Below are 16,019 nucleotides of genomic sequence, written 5' to 3' on the forward strand. Positions count from 1 at the left end.
CTGCCATTATCCTGCTCACTGGTATTACAGGCTAGAGCGAAGAAGGTCCTCAGAGTGAAGGGGCAGATACAGAAACAGACAGGGAGGAAGAGGGAATGAGAAATATACAAAAGAGCACTGTCATTTCCACTGAGATCACAGCTATCCGAAGTCGGAAGTCACCGGTGCATGCACGGTTCAGTGGAAGCAAAACTAGGCTGTGGGAGCTTCCCTCAGCTGAGAGACGGATAACCTTCAGTATTTCTCTCAGCGACGACGCCTTGTGTAATCCCCTCTGATGTAATACAGGGAAGCGCCGACGTCACCACAATGCCAACTTGATTGCTGCTCTAGGAAGATTACAGCGGTCAAATACAGACGTAAATCAAATAACCTCTGCAGCCACAGCCGTCTGGTGGGATCGCGCAAGGTCTTTTTTTAAATTTTAATCAGTTTTGCAGTTGTAGATTTATTTGTTTCCACCTGAAAAAGCTTCTCCGATTGAATGAGATTAAAGAAATATCTCAATAAGTATGCTAACAGCTAAAGGCAAACACAAACTCCTATAATATACATTTTTTAAAATTTGTTTTTCAAGTTATACTGTGCACAGTGAAGGCTAAAAACTAACAGCTGGTTTATTACAGTTTGGGTGTTATGACCTGTAAATCCATCAGATTAAGGAATTTGCTTGTGAGAGGAAGTCAAAATGTATCTAATCCCACACTTCTTCAAACACCAGCTATGGGATTAGATTTGTTTGACCTATTTTCCATAATTTACCTCACTGTAAATTTAGGATCAGAGGAAGCAGGAAGTAACAGTTGAATACACAGTTGAGACTTTTGTTCGACCATTTTCCATTTTCCATTGAGTTACTGCTGGCTATCAGAGGAAATATCCATCTCCTTAAACCTGCAATACCTTGATTTGAGACAAAAAAATATTTTTTCTACCTTTCCTGGTGTAACCAAAATCAGAAATTTGATTCAGTTTCATTAACATTTCCGTTTACAAATACAATAAATTACATAACAATAAATACAAAGCAAAAGTCAAGAGACATAATAGAAAATAGAAAAAAAAAGAAATATTAAATAATACATCTGTTTTTAAAGTGGAAGAGCTGTTTAATTTGTGTAGGAATGTGCACAAATATTGATCATCAGACGTACTAAAGTTCACAGTATCAAGTATAAGGTACAAAGAATATGTGCATGTGGGGAGATAGCAGAGATGTAACGGATAGCGTCAGATGTGAACATGAACAGACCACTACTGTCAATATTTGCAAATGAATAAAACACCTGGCATGACTTCTACTGACTTCTAGGCATGGATGTGTGTATGGATGAGCACAAAACATCACTGCCAAATTTTGCACACTGTGTTGATTCAATCATTGCTCTGTTCTCAGTTCTGTTGACTTCTGCTGTCAATTATTTAGTGCAAGGCATCGATCTCACAAAGGTTCACTCAAACATAACTGATGTGAACACGCTATAATAACATGCTATTTGTCCACCTACGGGTTATTTTCACGGCTCTGCTGTGTGAACCAGACGTTTGAGTAACATCTGTTGGAGGTTTGTAGGGCTTGCCTCTTCCTACCTGCAGATGTTTTTTCTTGCCGGAGGCTCCCACCATGTCCCACTGGCTGCACGACTTCTTGGGCATCCTGTGGTTGACGCGACTGCTGAAGCCGCCGCCCACCTCGTCGTACGGGTTCTCCATCAGGTTTTCAGGCAGGTTGCTGGAGCTCTGGCTCCGAGTGATCATGGGGACCGCCCTGGGGTTTGGCGGTGCCGTTTTTGATGCCGTGGAAGCTGCAGGGCACCCAGGGACCATGAGGTGGCCTGACGGGGAGGTGGGAGTGTTAGGGGTTAGGGTGAAACCAGACCAGACGGGCAGGGTGGGGAAGCGGCCTCCAACCCTGCTGGTGTTGTTGTCCAGCCCCCGGAAGGCACTGTTGGAGTTGAGGTTTTCCATGGAGCGGAAGAAGGGTTTGTTCACTGAGGGAGGAAGGCAAAATAAATTATAATTTTACCCAGATCAATAAAGTACATGTTTGCCACTAAAATCAAAAGAAACATCAACCCACAAGATATATGACAGAATTAAAGTAAAACTAATATTCACAGATTAATTATTGTCTTTCAATGCAATCATATTGTGATGAAATCATATATCGAGACAGCATGATACACAATTAAGTCATCTACATTGCTGATTACAAGCACATTCTGACTCAAATGTTGTACTTAACTTTAATGAGAACGTACTTTTCATTTGTCAAGAGTATACAAAAATAGGCTTTACCTTGCGGCTATTTTATGAAGATTATTTATTTATTGAACTACCGGAAAACATGCTCTATCATAATATATATTGTTATCGAGATGTGAAATGAACTAAATCCAGATAGAAGGGCCCAGCCCTCAATGAAAAACACACACCAGATGTCTCCTCTGTCGTCCTCTCACACTTTACCTTGACGCTGGTTATTATAGGCCGTCTCCTTTGGGCTGGGCGAGAGTGACACTCTTGGCTGTATCCTGAGGTTGGAGTTCAGCGAGGCAGACACGACCAGGCGCTGCGGCGAGGGCATCGGTGCGATGGGCACCTCTGTCACATACGTAGCAGGAACATACAGTGGCTTTGTTTTGCTGGCCGCCCCGATCCGCCGCACCTGTCAAAGAACAAACAGATTTAAAAATGCTTTTGCTTCTTTCAGCCACATAAATCCACTTAGTTCAACTGAGCGTCAACCAACACAGCTGAGGGCGGAACGCTGTGCAGAAATGTGTTAGAGTTCCTGTCACGGCCAACACATGCAACGAGAAAACCCACAACTTCTCTTTTTAAACACAATAGTTAGTCTTTTTTTCGACACACAAGACTTTATGGTGTCAGTGGTCTCAGTTTGATAGATATTTGTGAACTGTCAAGAGATTTTTGAAGAAGTGTAACTATATATAAACTATGTATAAAATGAAATGTTTGATTGAAGAATTTATCCATATTAAACCTGTTTGAGAGTGAGCATACTTGATTGACAGGTGTCTCAAGCCCCTTTCACACAGCCTGTAACCTAGAGCAACCAAGAATATTGGCAAATTGGAGACAAGGAGGTAATCAGTTCATTCGCCATGATTGTTTAGGATGCAATTCGCTGCCTGACCGGTATGTTAAATGTTACATTAGACAACAAGTATTTCCTGTGTAAGTAAAGCCTGATATAGCTTATTCCTCTCAAAAACGGTCCAAAAACTGTAAAGAAAGCATCAGTGATGGGTGATCATGTTCCTTAATTAAGTTTATTTTCAATACACTGCACTACTGCCGTAAATATTTGCTTGAGAAGTAATCCGCAACTAAAAATAGTCCCTAGCAAATGCACGAAAAACAACTAAAGCTGGAGTCATTTTGTAAAAGTGTAAGTATATGTTATTGACTAGTTTTTAAGTATTTACATCAGTAAGAAAAAATGGGCCTAAGAGACACAAATAGGGTGCAGATGTCAAAACGTATTGAGGGAGGAATCGCATCATTGGTGTTGGTCTCTTCATGGGATTTGATGACAACAACAAAAATATAGAATATTGTTAATAAGTGCAGTGTTTTCATTTCAAATTCAAACTCTGAAACCTCCCTTCAGAAACCCATAATGCAGAACGCCATGGATGCTATGTCCATGTTTTTATAAATCTTTGGTTCCACCGACACAAGACAAACTATAGACGAACTTATTTCTCACCTGCCACCAGTCAGTGTTGGTCTTTTTCAGTAGAATAAACCGTTCGCCCTCCCTGATGCAGACCTGCCGGCCATCGGCGCCGCGGTAGTTGTAGTCATACTGGGCCTCGAGGACCACCGTACCGCTGGGGACCCCACACACTGTCATGCTTCTGGGGGTCACCACAGGTGCTGTAGCAGGCTGCTGGTGCCCCACCGAACGCCGCCAAGTCCCAGACAGCATGGCTCTCCACACAGTTCTGTTCAGCAAGCTCTTCTGGAAGCGTGCTGATGGTTGGTATTGGTGATGCTGGTCGGTTTAGCACAGGGGAGGTGAGACTGGAGCCAGGCCAGTGCCATGCTCTGAAACTAAGGAAAGAATGGAGAGAGAGAGAGAGAGAGAGAGAGAGAGAGAGAGAGAGAGAGAGAGAGAGAGAGAGAGATTACTGAAGCTGTCAGAGAACAATGAAACAATGTAACCTGGCTGTGTGCAGGTTCAAAGGGAGAGAACATGAATCCATTTGGTGCTGAAAATGTAAGTCTGTGTTAATCTGGGGGAAAACACCAACATGACAAGTTACATTAGAAAACTGTTCTGCATCTTAACAAAAAGTCTCTTGTAAATAACCATTCATTGCTTTCAGCTTCTCACAACTGAGGATTTTATCTGTTTCATAACATTGTAAACTGAATATTTTGGATGATTTTGGCTTGTTAATCAAAACAAGACATTTGAAGACATCATCTTGGGCTTCTAGAAATGGCGACAGGCAGTTTTCACTATTTTCTGGCATTATAAACCAAACGATTAAAGGCTTGCTCGCTTTCTGGTGATGAGTTAGATGAGAAGATTGATACCACTCTAATGTCTGTTCGTTAAATACGAAGCTACAGCCATAAGCCGGTTAGCTTAGCTTAGCTTAGCGCAAAGACTGGAAATAGGGGCAAACAGCAAGCCTGGCTCTGTTAAAACTTCAAAGGTAACAACATCCAGCCACTCAAATGCTCAATAATGCATACGTCAGGTCTTGTTTGTTTAATCTGTTCAACGAAAAAACAAATAAAACATCTTGGAGTCTCTGCTGGTTGCCTAGCAATGCTCAGAGCAATAGTCTTTGTGTTAAACTGAGCCCAACGGACAGATGTGAGAGCGGTTTGATCTTCTCATCAGACGGGAACATTCTGCCAGAAAGAAGAAACGAAGAATCGTAATTCAACAAATGTTGAACATTTGTTCTGATCAATTAATTGAGAAGATTGTTTTCAGATTAATCAATCATGAAACAATCTTTAGTTGCAGCACAATGAATCAAAGATGTTTGTGGAAAGCTGTAACTACTGCGTAACTATAAAATGAGGGACCCATCTTTGTACAAGGTGTTAGCTTAGTTTGTACCAGGTTCTATATATATATATATATATATATATATATATATATATATATATATATATATATATATATATATATATATATATATATATATATATATATATATATATATATACATACAATGGAAGTGGAGCTGCTATATTATTTGCATTATTGAGTCACAATGATTTTCTTATCAATTGATCTATTATTTAGTCTATGAATTAAAACAAAAAAAATGAAAAACATTTCCTTTACATGAATATAAAACGGAGGAAATCGGAAAATCCTCAAATTTAAGATACTGGAATGAGTGAATCTGGTATTTTTTCTTGATATATAGCTTAAACAATTAATGGATTCTCAAAAGAAATGGGCTATTGATTTTCTGCAGATCGACTAATCGATGAAGTGATTAATTAACTGATGCTATTGCCAATATTTGCAAACAAATAAAAAATGTACGTGACAGACCTGAGGACAAAATGTCACTGCAGACATTTGCACAAAATCACTTTTCTATTGTGTCCTTTCATCCTGGTAGAACTAACCGACACGTGTGAGTGAATAACTCATGCGTTTGGAGGATGTTAGGAGCGCAGTATACCCAAAATAGCATCAGTCTCCGTCTCTCCACCTGAGCCAGCATCCTCAAGCTAAACCCTTGCTCTACCCAGCCAAGACCCGCTTACATAACAGAACATCTAACTTTCTGCCAGACACATAGCAATACAGCGTCACACAGTACACGCACAAACCCACACACACACACACACACACACAAACACACACACACACACACACATAATGCAGACAGGGGAGCATCCCTAGGCACCTAGCAACAGTGCTTCAGTCACAGTCAGGCCCAACACATCTCAGTCTGGGTGAGAAGAGCAGAGGCAGCAAACTAGAAAGATCCCAGAAAATGAATAGAGACATGCCTCTTTATTACTGAGGGATTGAGGGGGATTAGAAACTGTAGATGGACAAGACAAACAAAAGAAAAAAAGTCTGAACGCCACGGATATAACAAAAAGAGTGCAAATAGAGCAGATAGGCAGGACTAAAATAACAGGAAATAGAGAAACTGAGACATGGAGGAATGGATGAAGCGGGATGGAGCGGTGAGCCATGTGAAGGCAGAGAGGGCAGGGTTAGCTGGCTGAACCTGGATAATCCCACTGTTATTTAAGCACAGGAATGAATCTGTGAACCCCACGGCTACAGAGAATTACAGTGAAATCCCTCAGAACCAGCATACGGGGCCAAAGCACTGCAGGCCTGTCTGGCCAGCTAGCAAACACTGGCACAGTGGAGCATTTCCAAGGCTCTCTATACAAATGTAATGAATCAGAATAAATACCATTCCATGTTAGGAATACGTAAATACGGACGACTATACTGACATCTGCTGAGGTCTCTACGCTCACATTACACGAGTGGATACAACTGGCATAGATTGTGAGGTATAGCTGCATCCCATACATGAATAAACATATACATCAAGAAGGATACGCACATCCAAATGAGAGAATCAGAAGTTCTCTGATCAGAACTGTGTTTGTTTCTAGTCATTTATTAAAATAAATGTCTGAGAGTCTTCTGGTGTGCAGGAAGCCTCCTCTTCATTTTTTGTAAATGCTTCCATGACCGTCTTCACTTGCAGTGCTAAAGCAATACTTCACTCACAAAGTGACCTTTTGTATATCAATCACTCACCCTGCGTCACCGTGAATTCTTGAAGAACACTTTTGTTCTTCCCGCATGCCTCCACGGTGATCGGAGAATCAGCAAACAGAGTAAATGTTATTTGACTCTTCGTTCAAACTAAGTTTTCTTCAAGAATTCAAGGTAACATGGGGCGAGTAATTGATGTACAACTTTTTCATTTTGTGGGTAAAGTATTCCTTTGGAGAACGAAACTGAATACACTGCAGCTGTCTATGTTTGCAATACCGTGCGCTTACTTAATTTATTCATGTGTATTTTTCCTGTTCATGTGAAATAGAGAATGCTTGTGATGCAAGACACATTTTTAAGTGTAATCTGATCTAATTTAAAATAAATGCCACTGAGACCTTGTTCTAGGAAAATTACAATAAAGTGCGCAAAGATTTTTCTATTGATGAGCTGTTGGGTGCTCAAAAGCGCTCTTCTAAGAACTCCAGGAGGGACAGAGGCGTCAGTCAGAGGTACAAGGCGAGCAAGCAAACAGGAAACTAAACAGACGCAGGTTCAACCACAGTTTGGGTCATATCCTCTCCATCTAGCCATTTGTTCTTCTGACGTGAAACGTCTCAGGAAGTTTAGTGGCAGCCTGTAGCCAATAGAGTCTGCTGTGGTTAAATACAATGAGTGATGCTGAGGCCCAATCTGACTACTGTGCAGCTTTTTGAGTAGCATTAATTACTACCAAGCTGAGCCTTGAAGCAGAGAGTAGATGTTTTTGGCCTAACAATCCTGCTGCATTGCTTCAGTAATGTATAATGTACTATTTAGATGGGAGGGGAAGAATTACATCATACCCTGGGTTTAAAGAAAGGCAGATTAATACAACCTGAGATATTTATCATGAGTTCTTCTCCTCGTTCAGACAGGAAGAGCTCTTGCTGCACGCTTGGTTGTCTTTTCCTGTCTCTCTTCACTGCTCAAAACACAGAATCACCCAATGTTACCCAGCTAATGTCGGGTTTTATCTCACTTTGTCTATTTGTTGAGTCAGGGCTGAAGTTAGACACAGTGGGTATCCTCAATTCATAAGCACATGTGCAAATGTTCAACACGTACACAGGAGGCTTTATTGTGTCGTGTGCAAATTAGGCTGTTACAGCAGGGTTAAAGTCCCTTGTTGTATTATTCAAGAGTTTCGGCACTTCAAAAATGCTCCCAAAGGACAACGGCTCAGACTGCTTGCTAAAGGGTGACAGGATAAGTCAGGAATTGTGTAACCCTTCCTCACGCTACGTTTTAATTATAGTTTTTGTGTCGGATTCACAACCAAATCGTCTATCTGACTTAAGACAAACACAAATGATGCTGTCATTATTTTGCCGCAAAAAGCAAAAGCCGATTCCATCAACAGTGAAACTAAATGAAAGAATAAACTGTGACGATGACAAATTAGGATCTACAAAGGAAAAATGAGGCCAGACTGTGTTTCCATTTGCAGGTCAGATGGCAGTAGACGGGGCATTGGCGTCACACACCCAAACATACAGAGAGAGGCCCATATGGTATCAGATGCCTGTTGAGAGGCAATGATTGTTTTTGCCACGGGGAACAGGACTTATGTTGTTGTGTCAACAACACAAATGGAGAGATGGAGGAGAAAACATGGAGGGCAGGAAAAAGGAAACACAGGAATGGAAAGAAATGAGAGCAAAAAAGACAGAGGAGAAACACTTAGAGAGAGCTTCTTGTTATTTGTCTGTCTGGATTTGCTTGAGTTCTTTCACTCCAACTCAGGCTGTGTGTGCATGCAAGTCAGACTGAGCTGAAGAAATGGAGAGTACACAATTTGTGCATGCATGCGAGACAGACAGAGAGAGAGAAAGAAAGAGAGAGCGAAAGAGCGACTCACCATGGTCCTGAAGTGAGAGTTTCTCGTCAACAAGATCACCAGCTCAGTCCGCAGTCAAATCCATGCATGCAACCCCATCGGTAAACCTTGAAAACAAATACAAAACCATTAGAAAAGTGTTCAAATGTATTTAATCGGTTACCCTCCAGCACAATATGAAGCGTCATTGCTGCCTGGCCTGGCACAATTTACAGTGGAAACACAGAGGGGGTTACAGAAAAGGTGGGGCAGAAAACCACTAAAATGGACAGAAGCTATAGCAGCTCCCTCCTGCAGAAAATCACTCAATCTCTCTCTTTCTGTCATGCACACACACACACACACACACACACACACACACACACACACACACACACACACACACACACACACACAGCTAATCCAATGCAGCAGAATCATCCTGCCTCCGCTCATTGAACTCATGCTAACCTACCTTCCCCCATTTAGCCAGAATTTCGCCTGAGAGATAAAAACAGAGGAAGTGACAGAGAGAGAGAGAGTCAGCTGGCTGATACTCATTTGTGCAAATACACCACGTTTGAACTTGAGAAAGAAGAACATAGCAAGAGTGAGAAACAGAGCGAGAGAGGTCTTGTGTGCTGACCAAACAAAAGCAACCAGGAGCCCAGTTTATTGATTGGACTATCGACCCCTACACAGAGCTGGCTGTTCAACAGTGCCACTGGCCATCAGGGATCCACCACACAGTTAGCACATCCACCAAATGGACAATATGTTCACCCGAGTCATCTCAGGTTTTGTTTACTTTTAATAAGCTAAGTTTTATATATAAAATGTTTCACGTACATCATCAGTACAACGAATGGGATGCTACACCACCAACATTTTATATTTTCAGTCAGACCAGCCTCTAGATTAAATACTTTAGGGAGGATTGGATTACTGGCCCTCCTGTTGGGTTTGCATGTTTTAGTCAACCATTTTCTAAAGCATCCCGTATACATTTTTAGATTTACTTCCCTACTTCCAGGCAGTCATGGCTTTCAACTCTTTCCACAATGGTACGAAAACCCACCTGAAGCTTGCTGGAGATTGATAATCCATCACAGAAAGCATTAATGTTATCAACACGTAGTTTATGGGCTTAGGCATGCATGCAAAACCTCCTTAAGATAACATTATCATGACATTGTGTGAAATACCCCAAGGCTGGGGGACATTGTGTGTGTGTGATAGAGAGAGAGAGAGAGAGAGAGAGAGAGAGAGAGAGAGAGAGAGAGAGAGAGAGAGAGAGAGAGAGAGAGAGAGAGAGAGAGAGAGAGAGAGAGAGAGACGATGAATACAAATTACCATGTAATAAATTATATGGTTGGTGGATGAAACGAGCAGGTGACGTTTTAAAAACATTTCCAAAGCTGACAAAAGGACACAGCAGCTGAGATGCAGGGGAAAAAAGGGCAGGACCACAAGCTTTATTAATAAAATGAGAAAGACGTTGCGACGTTCCCCTGGGGCTCCATATCAAGCGATGTCATAACTACTCCAAATAGCTCATGCCCCAAGTCACTGAATGACAAGTTTCGCGCCAACAGAGATGGTTTAAGATGGCAGGGCCGATCAAACTTCACCGCACAGCAGGGCGGGAGAGGAGGGGAGGGTGTCGGACGTGGAAGGTTTGGTGTCATATCATATCCATATTCATTCCATACGTTTGAAGTGGAAAGAGGGCAGCTTTAATAATCATGGCTACATGGTCTTCAAAGAGAGATGAGACATGGGGAAGAGGAGTATAGAGTGAATGAGGAACTTCAAAGGGCTGTTGCGTGCTCTCCCACATCCGTATACACATTGCAAACACACACACACACACGTAGACTGTACTGTATTTACATATGAATGTCTATAACCAAAGGGTTCGCAGGAAAATGGGAGAGAAGAGAAGAGAAGTTGCTCCACATGATACACACTGTTGAGTAACTTTAATCACCACAAAAATAAGTGCAACACTTAAAGCTAACAGGACTGCTGATTTAATATCTGTGTCAGCCAAACAGCTGCTGCCAGTTCTTTACAGTGACATGATGAGCCATGCTGCCTGTGCATGGCCTCTATTGTTTCACATACAAACAAGCACCCAATGGTTTGTCTGTGTTGAGCCCCAATTAAAAGCCCCAGGTAAGGCTGTGTGAGGTGAAGCCTTGCATCATGGATCCACATCGCTGTGGGTAAAACCAGGCGTAGCACAGCAGTATATCTCGGGTTGAGCACAGAAGTGCCTTGACATTTTTGGGAAATCAATGAAAACTCTCACCATGAGCTATAAGACTAAACCACACCTGAAACAGATTAAATGATCACAAAATGAAAACTGTGAGAATACTTTTGCGCAAAGAAAAAGTTAAATTCTTCTTAACAGCCCCAATTAACCTCTTTGTCTCAGAAGGCTTTAGAGTATGTATGTACTTCACACGACACACACTAATCCTTAGATCCTCAATTCAGACAAAAAACTATAATAAAGAAATACAAAATAAACGTTCCTTAATATAAATCAATTAAAACTAATTGAAACATTTAGCCTGACATCAGCCCACTCTCAGCTTGAAACAGTTCTGCTGAAGACAGCCATGAAGCCATTGACTTTGTCTATGGATGTACAGTTATAACTACTCGTGCTGATGTCTCTCTCTCCTTATGAGACACATGCCTCAAGCCAAAACAGCCTTTCATCCTCCCAAAGCCATGCATTATTGATGATTAGACCAGAGAGACACTGAAATACACACTGCTTTTCCCAGTGTGACAGCTAGCTGCCTGTGTGAGCGTGTGTATGAATGCATTTATGTGTGTGTGTGTGCGTGTGTGTGACTAAACAGGTGGGCTGGATTCCTTCAGTCATTAGCTGTGTAAATTGTCAGAGAGCCAATCAAAAAGCAGATGATGACAGTAAAGCAGTCATTGGCTCATGCTCTCTACTATCATCATGACAACAACCTCTGTGACCAACTACCATCTCCAGTGTCTCCAGCCTGTGTGTTATTTGTTTCTTGTTGCACATAACAACATTTCATATGTGTGATGCCATCATTTCAAGCGTATGCTGACGCAACACTTGTGTTTACAATGAACCCTGCGGCCTCCATCGACACATAGCAAAGTTCTTCAGAGAGTTCACTGGTATAATATTCAAGATCTCATTCCTCTCCATTTGAATACAAACAGCAACCAAACAGACCAGCGCTTGCTAGTTAGGCAACATAGTGCAGGATTGCTCAGGGGGCATTTTAAACTCGGAAAGAATTAATTCAAGCATTACATTTTTAATTAGCTTACACATTTTATAGAAAATATGGAAGGTGAACAATATGCTACTTCTATAAATAATAATATGCTTATTTCAGAAATGAGCGTATGAAAAAATGCTTCTTATTTTAATAAGCAGCTTTTCTTTTGTATGTGGAAATACAGCATAAAATATGTCACCTAATTTTGGTAAAGTATGAAGGTATAAATCTACAAACTGCTTTCCAAGACGATCTTTATGAATGTATTAATATTCCAGCACAGTAACTGAGGCTGCAACAATTGTTTTGATTAATCACTTCATCTGTAAATTACTTTTTCAAATAACTTTTAATTAATTTAATTCATTGTTTCGACCAAAGAATCATCATAATGATTTCACACAGCCCAAATTGCTTATTTTATCCAAATAACAGTATTAAACCTAAAGATTTTCTATCTGCAATTCTATAAAAACACAGAAAAGCAGCAAATCTTGCTCATTTCAGAAGTTGCCGGTGAATTCTTGAAACATGAATTAAAAGATTCACTGATTATCAAGCATTTTTTTTTTATATAGGAATGATTCATTATTTCAAGATGTTGTCCTTCATACCATAATCAAAATAAGTATTTTAAGACTGAATATAAGACCAAAGTTGCCATGATATGGATTTTGCAGTGCATTCATTTCTGTCTGCGGCAGTCAAAGGGAATAAGAAGTGTTACTCATATTTGTTATTCTATGTGATACAAACCGGAAAAAACAATAATGTGTTATTCACAGTTAAGGTGATGTCTGGCCAACGTGGTGCACGCTGTTGCTAATAGCCATCGATAAAAGCATCAATTAATGGCAAAACAACACTATTCCTCTTTCACCATTTTCCCACAATATTCTTCAATTAAAGAGCATAAAATGTCACACAGAAGTCAGGAAGGATCTTTTGGAGAATAACAAAATAAAGCTTCACTCTCTGACTGGGCTGGTGGGTTGTTGCTGAGCCTGTGGGAATGTGCGGTACATTGATGTTTCTAATGAAGAGCGCTGAGCTCCATTGATCCACCGGGGATGAGAGTGAGCTGTCAAAAGCTATCAGGCAAGTCAAAGACCCACTTTCAGCCGTGTGCAGCTGAAGAGAGCACGATACTGTTGGGGCACAAGGAAGAGCAGCTAAACCTCCCAAGGCAAACACCAGAGGCACACACGCAGACACAGCTTTGATGCCTTCACAGGGTTAAAGGCGTTATTTGTTCAATAAAGGAACATTACACAAATAATAATAAGGGGTTAGTATGTGTCCAGCATTGGAGGAGTGTTTACCCATGGTGCCTTTAGGTTAACTCAAGTAGTCGATGCAATCATTTTTTTCAGAACAGCTTTCCTTCCATTTTTTTCCTTAAAGATATGATTGTTAATCTTGAGAATCTAGCAAGAGAACCCTGGAGGAAAGAGAAAAAAAAGATCAAACCGAAAAACTCAGTTCAGTGTTGCCAACTCTTTTTTATTGAAAGCAGGCGGAAAACTCCGGTTCTGACAAGTGAAGCCAGTGTGGAAGTGTTTTAAAACGTGCATTCCCTACTGGCCAGCAGGGGGCATCTTCTCCGGTTGCAAAAAGTCTGATTGTGTGGAAGTCAATGAGAAAATGACTCTACTTCTCACTTGATTTATTACCTCAGTTAACATGGTATACGTGAGTTTATGGAGTCTATCGCTAGTTTCAACTCTTCAAGAAAGTATGATGTTTATTTAGTAAATTATTGTCCCATTTAGGGTAAAATATACCATAAAGCGGAGTATGCTTTGGGGCGGGCTTACTGTGATTGACAGCTTGCTGCCGTTACCACAGCCGTATACAGCGTCTCTTCGTCACTCCTCCGCATTTCAAATATGTTAACTTCTGTTCATTGGTTGCAAAAACCCAAGATTTCGACGGCTTTAATCCAATATGGCGACGGCCAAATCGCTGAACTTGAGGCTTCAAAACGGCAGTCCACAAACCAATGGGTGACGTCACGATGACTACGTCTACTGCTTATATACAGTCTATGATGATAAGTAGCTAGCAGCTAGCTCTAAAATATTGCTAAATCTAGCGAGAAAGATGCCGAGTTGACAACACCGACAGCCGTCACTTCAGGCCTCCCTCCAAAGCCACTCCCCCAACAATGATCATAATGAACGTAAACTACAAACATGGCTGTTGAGAGTACTCACAGCTGTCAAGCTAGGCGCCCGTGGAAAACTCAGATGAGGACAGAATATGTGCAAGCAGGTAGACAGGCAGGTAGCCCGTCCAATCAATACATTTTGGCCGAATGAACTGATTGGACGGGTTTATTACAGTCCTGCAACAATGTTTTTGTCAGAACATTTGATTATTTGATTGCGGTCGGGATGTAATGATAATTTTAACAAAAGTATAAAAATGTATGACTGAAAGGGAAGCTGAAACCATAGAATATTATTTTTTGTATTCACTGCTTCGGCTGGAAAAATGTGTGAAATGATAATCGATTATCATATTTTTCTGTTAATCAACTTATCATATAATCGACAAATCATTTCAGTCCGGACACAAACTTTGTCTCATTTTAACATGTTAAACAGCGTGCAGTTATAAAATATTGTGAGTGCTGTGTTAGTCTAACAATCTCTGACAATACATCATCGTCTCTGGGGTGATGTTTATAGTGCCATACCTTATAGTACAAGCTAATGAAATCAATAAACATTGCAAGCATACAAAAAAATAAATACAGGATTAAACTGGATTTAAACAGAGCCCAGATGTGATTGTAGGTGGAGCTACTACACTGTACAGTAGTGAAGTGGTAAGCTGCTTTCATATACAGTACAGTGAGTAAATAGGAGATACGGTTTAAGCAATAAAAACTGCAGCCTCCAGAATAAAAAAGTTAAATCATCACCTTTCAAAAACAGTTTTAGCAAAAACCGAACATTATAAACTTTATAAATGAAGGATTTACTGCAGAGCTGTTGTATTAAACTGCATCAGTTTCAGCTCGGTGTACCAACTAAACTGCCAACTGAGTGTAAACACTGATATTTGTGATATATAAAGAAGGAAAATGATATTTCTTAAGCTTTATACAATCTATTTGAAGCTCCCCCCTTGCTCTTGAAAGTATGCCACATGACAACTTTGGGTCATGAGTTGTTTTTTATGTGACAAAGAAATTGGGTCACGAGTTAGAGAAGGTTGAGAAACTCGTGACCCCAATGATGAAAAGTTAATCACAACTACAGTACACTGGGGATAGAACGGCCACATCAAAATGGACCAAGTGAAAATGTGCTTGGTAAAATTTCTTGAATCCAAATGTAATATTTAGGCCTTTCAAGAGAAAAAGAGATCTTGAAATTAGCTCATTTTGAGCTTTATTTCACTACAATCAAGAAGTGTTATAATGAGCCTGTGATGCTCAAAAGTAGTTTAGACAAATATAATAATATATACTTCGTAAGATTTTGCATCTTTGCAGTGTACCTTCAACAGACCAATGCGATCTGATGAGACAAACGACTACATCAGTACCCAAAAAAAAAGATATATCTATCTGTCAGATCAGATGTGGCAGTTTATTTTGAAGGACCAAATGTCACAAAACTGCATGCAGAGACACAAATGTGTTGTGTCTGTCACCTGGTCTGTGCACACATCTCACACCAGATAGACCAGAATTGCTCAAACACCCCAAAGCATCAGAATAATCTGACTAGCAACACACCACCATGTAAAACGCTTCAGTCTCTAAATCTGTCTTTGACGCTGCATCCACAGCAGCAGCCTGTGAAGCACACTAGCAATTACAGCGGACTTGTAACCCCCCTGCTAATACTGCACATGGTACAGGGCACTTTTAATCAGCAAAAGTTGCAACTGGAGAATAATCTTCCAAGCCAGTGTCGATACAGGCTGGCGAAAAGGGGAGCAAATCTCCTGCTTTGCATGGATTTAAGAAAGATTATGGAACAGTAAAAATGCAATGCGTCAAACTGTTTCCATCACACCGTGTGGTTAACCCGTCCATGCACTTCCTGAGAAGCATGTGAGGGCAGAAAAGGCGCTCACAGTGGCATGCAAATAT

General features: G+C 40.7%; 1 protein-coding gene across 2 annotated transcripts in view; it reads right to left on the reverse strand.

Annotated features, from left to right (window-relative positions):
* arhgap9 (Rho GTPase activating protein 9) overlaps positions 1 to 8,738 on the reverse strand; it is a 32,657-nt gene extending 23,919 nt beyond the window's left edge. For both annotated transcript variants that reach the window (XM_079157004.1, XM_079157003.1), the window contains exons 1-4: positions 8,664 to 8,738; positions 3,737 to 4,083; positions 2,470 to 2,668; positions 1,591 to 1,991 (exon numbers count right to left, since the gene is read on the reverse strand). In XM_079157004.1, coding sequence (XP_079013130.1) covers positions 1,591 to 1,991; positions 2,470 to 2,668; positions 3,737 to 3,958 — 822 coding nt within the window. In that variant the 5' untranslated portion in view covers positions 3,959 to 4,083; positions 8,664 to 8,738. The remainder of the gene's footprint in view (positions 1 to 1,590; positions 1,992 to 2,469; positions 2,669 to 3,736; positions 4,084 to 8,663) is intronic.
* Between the last annotated feature and the right edge of the window lie 7,281 nt (positions 8,739 to 16,019).

This window comes from Pholis gunnellus, assembly GCF_910591455.1.
Source record: "Pholis gunnellus genome assembly, chromosome: 3".
NCBI lineage: Eukaryota > Metazoa > Chordata > Actinopteri > Perciformes > Pholidae > Pholis > Pholis gunnellus.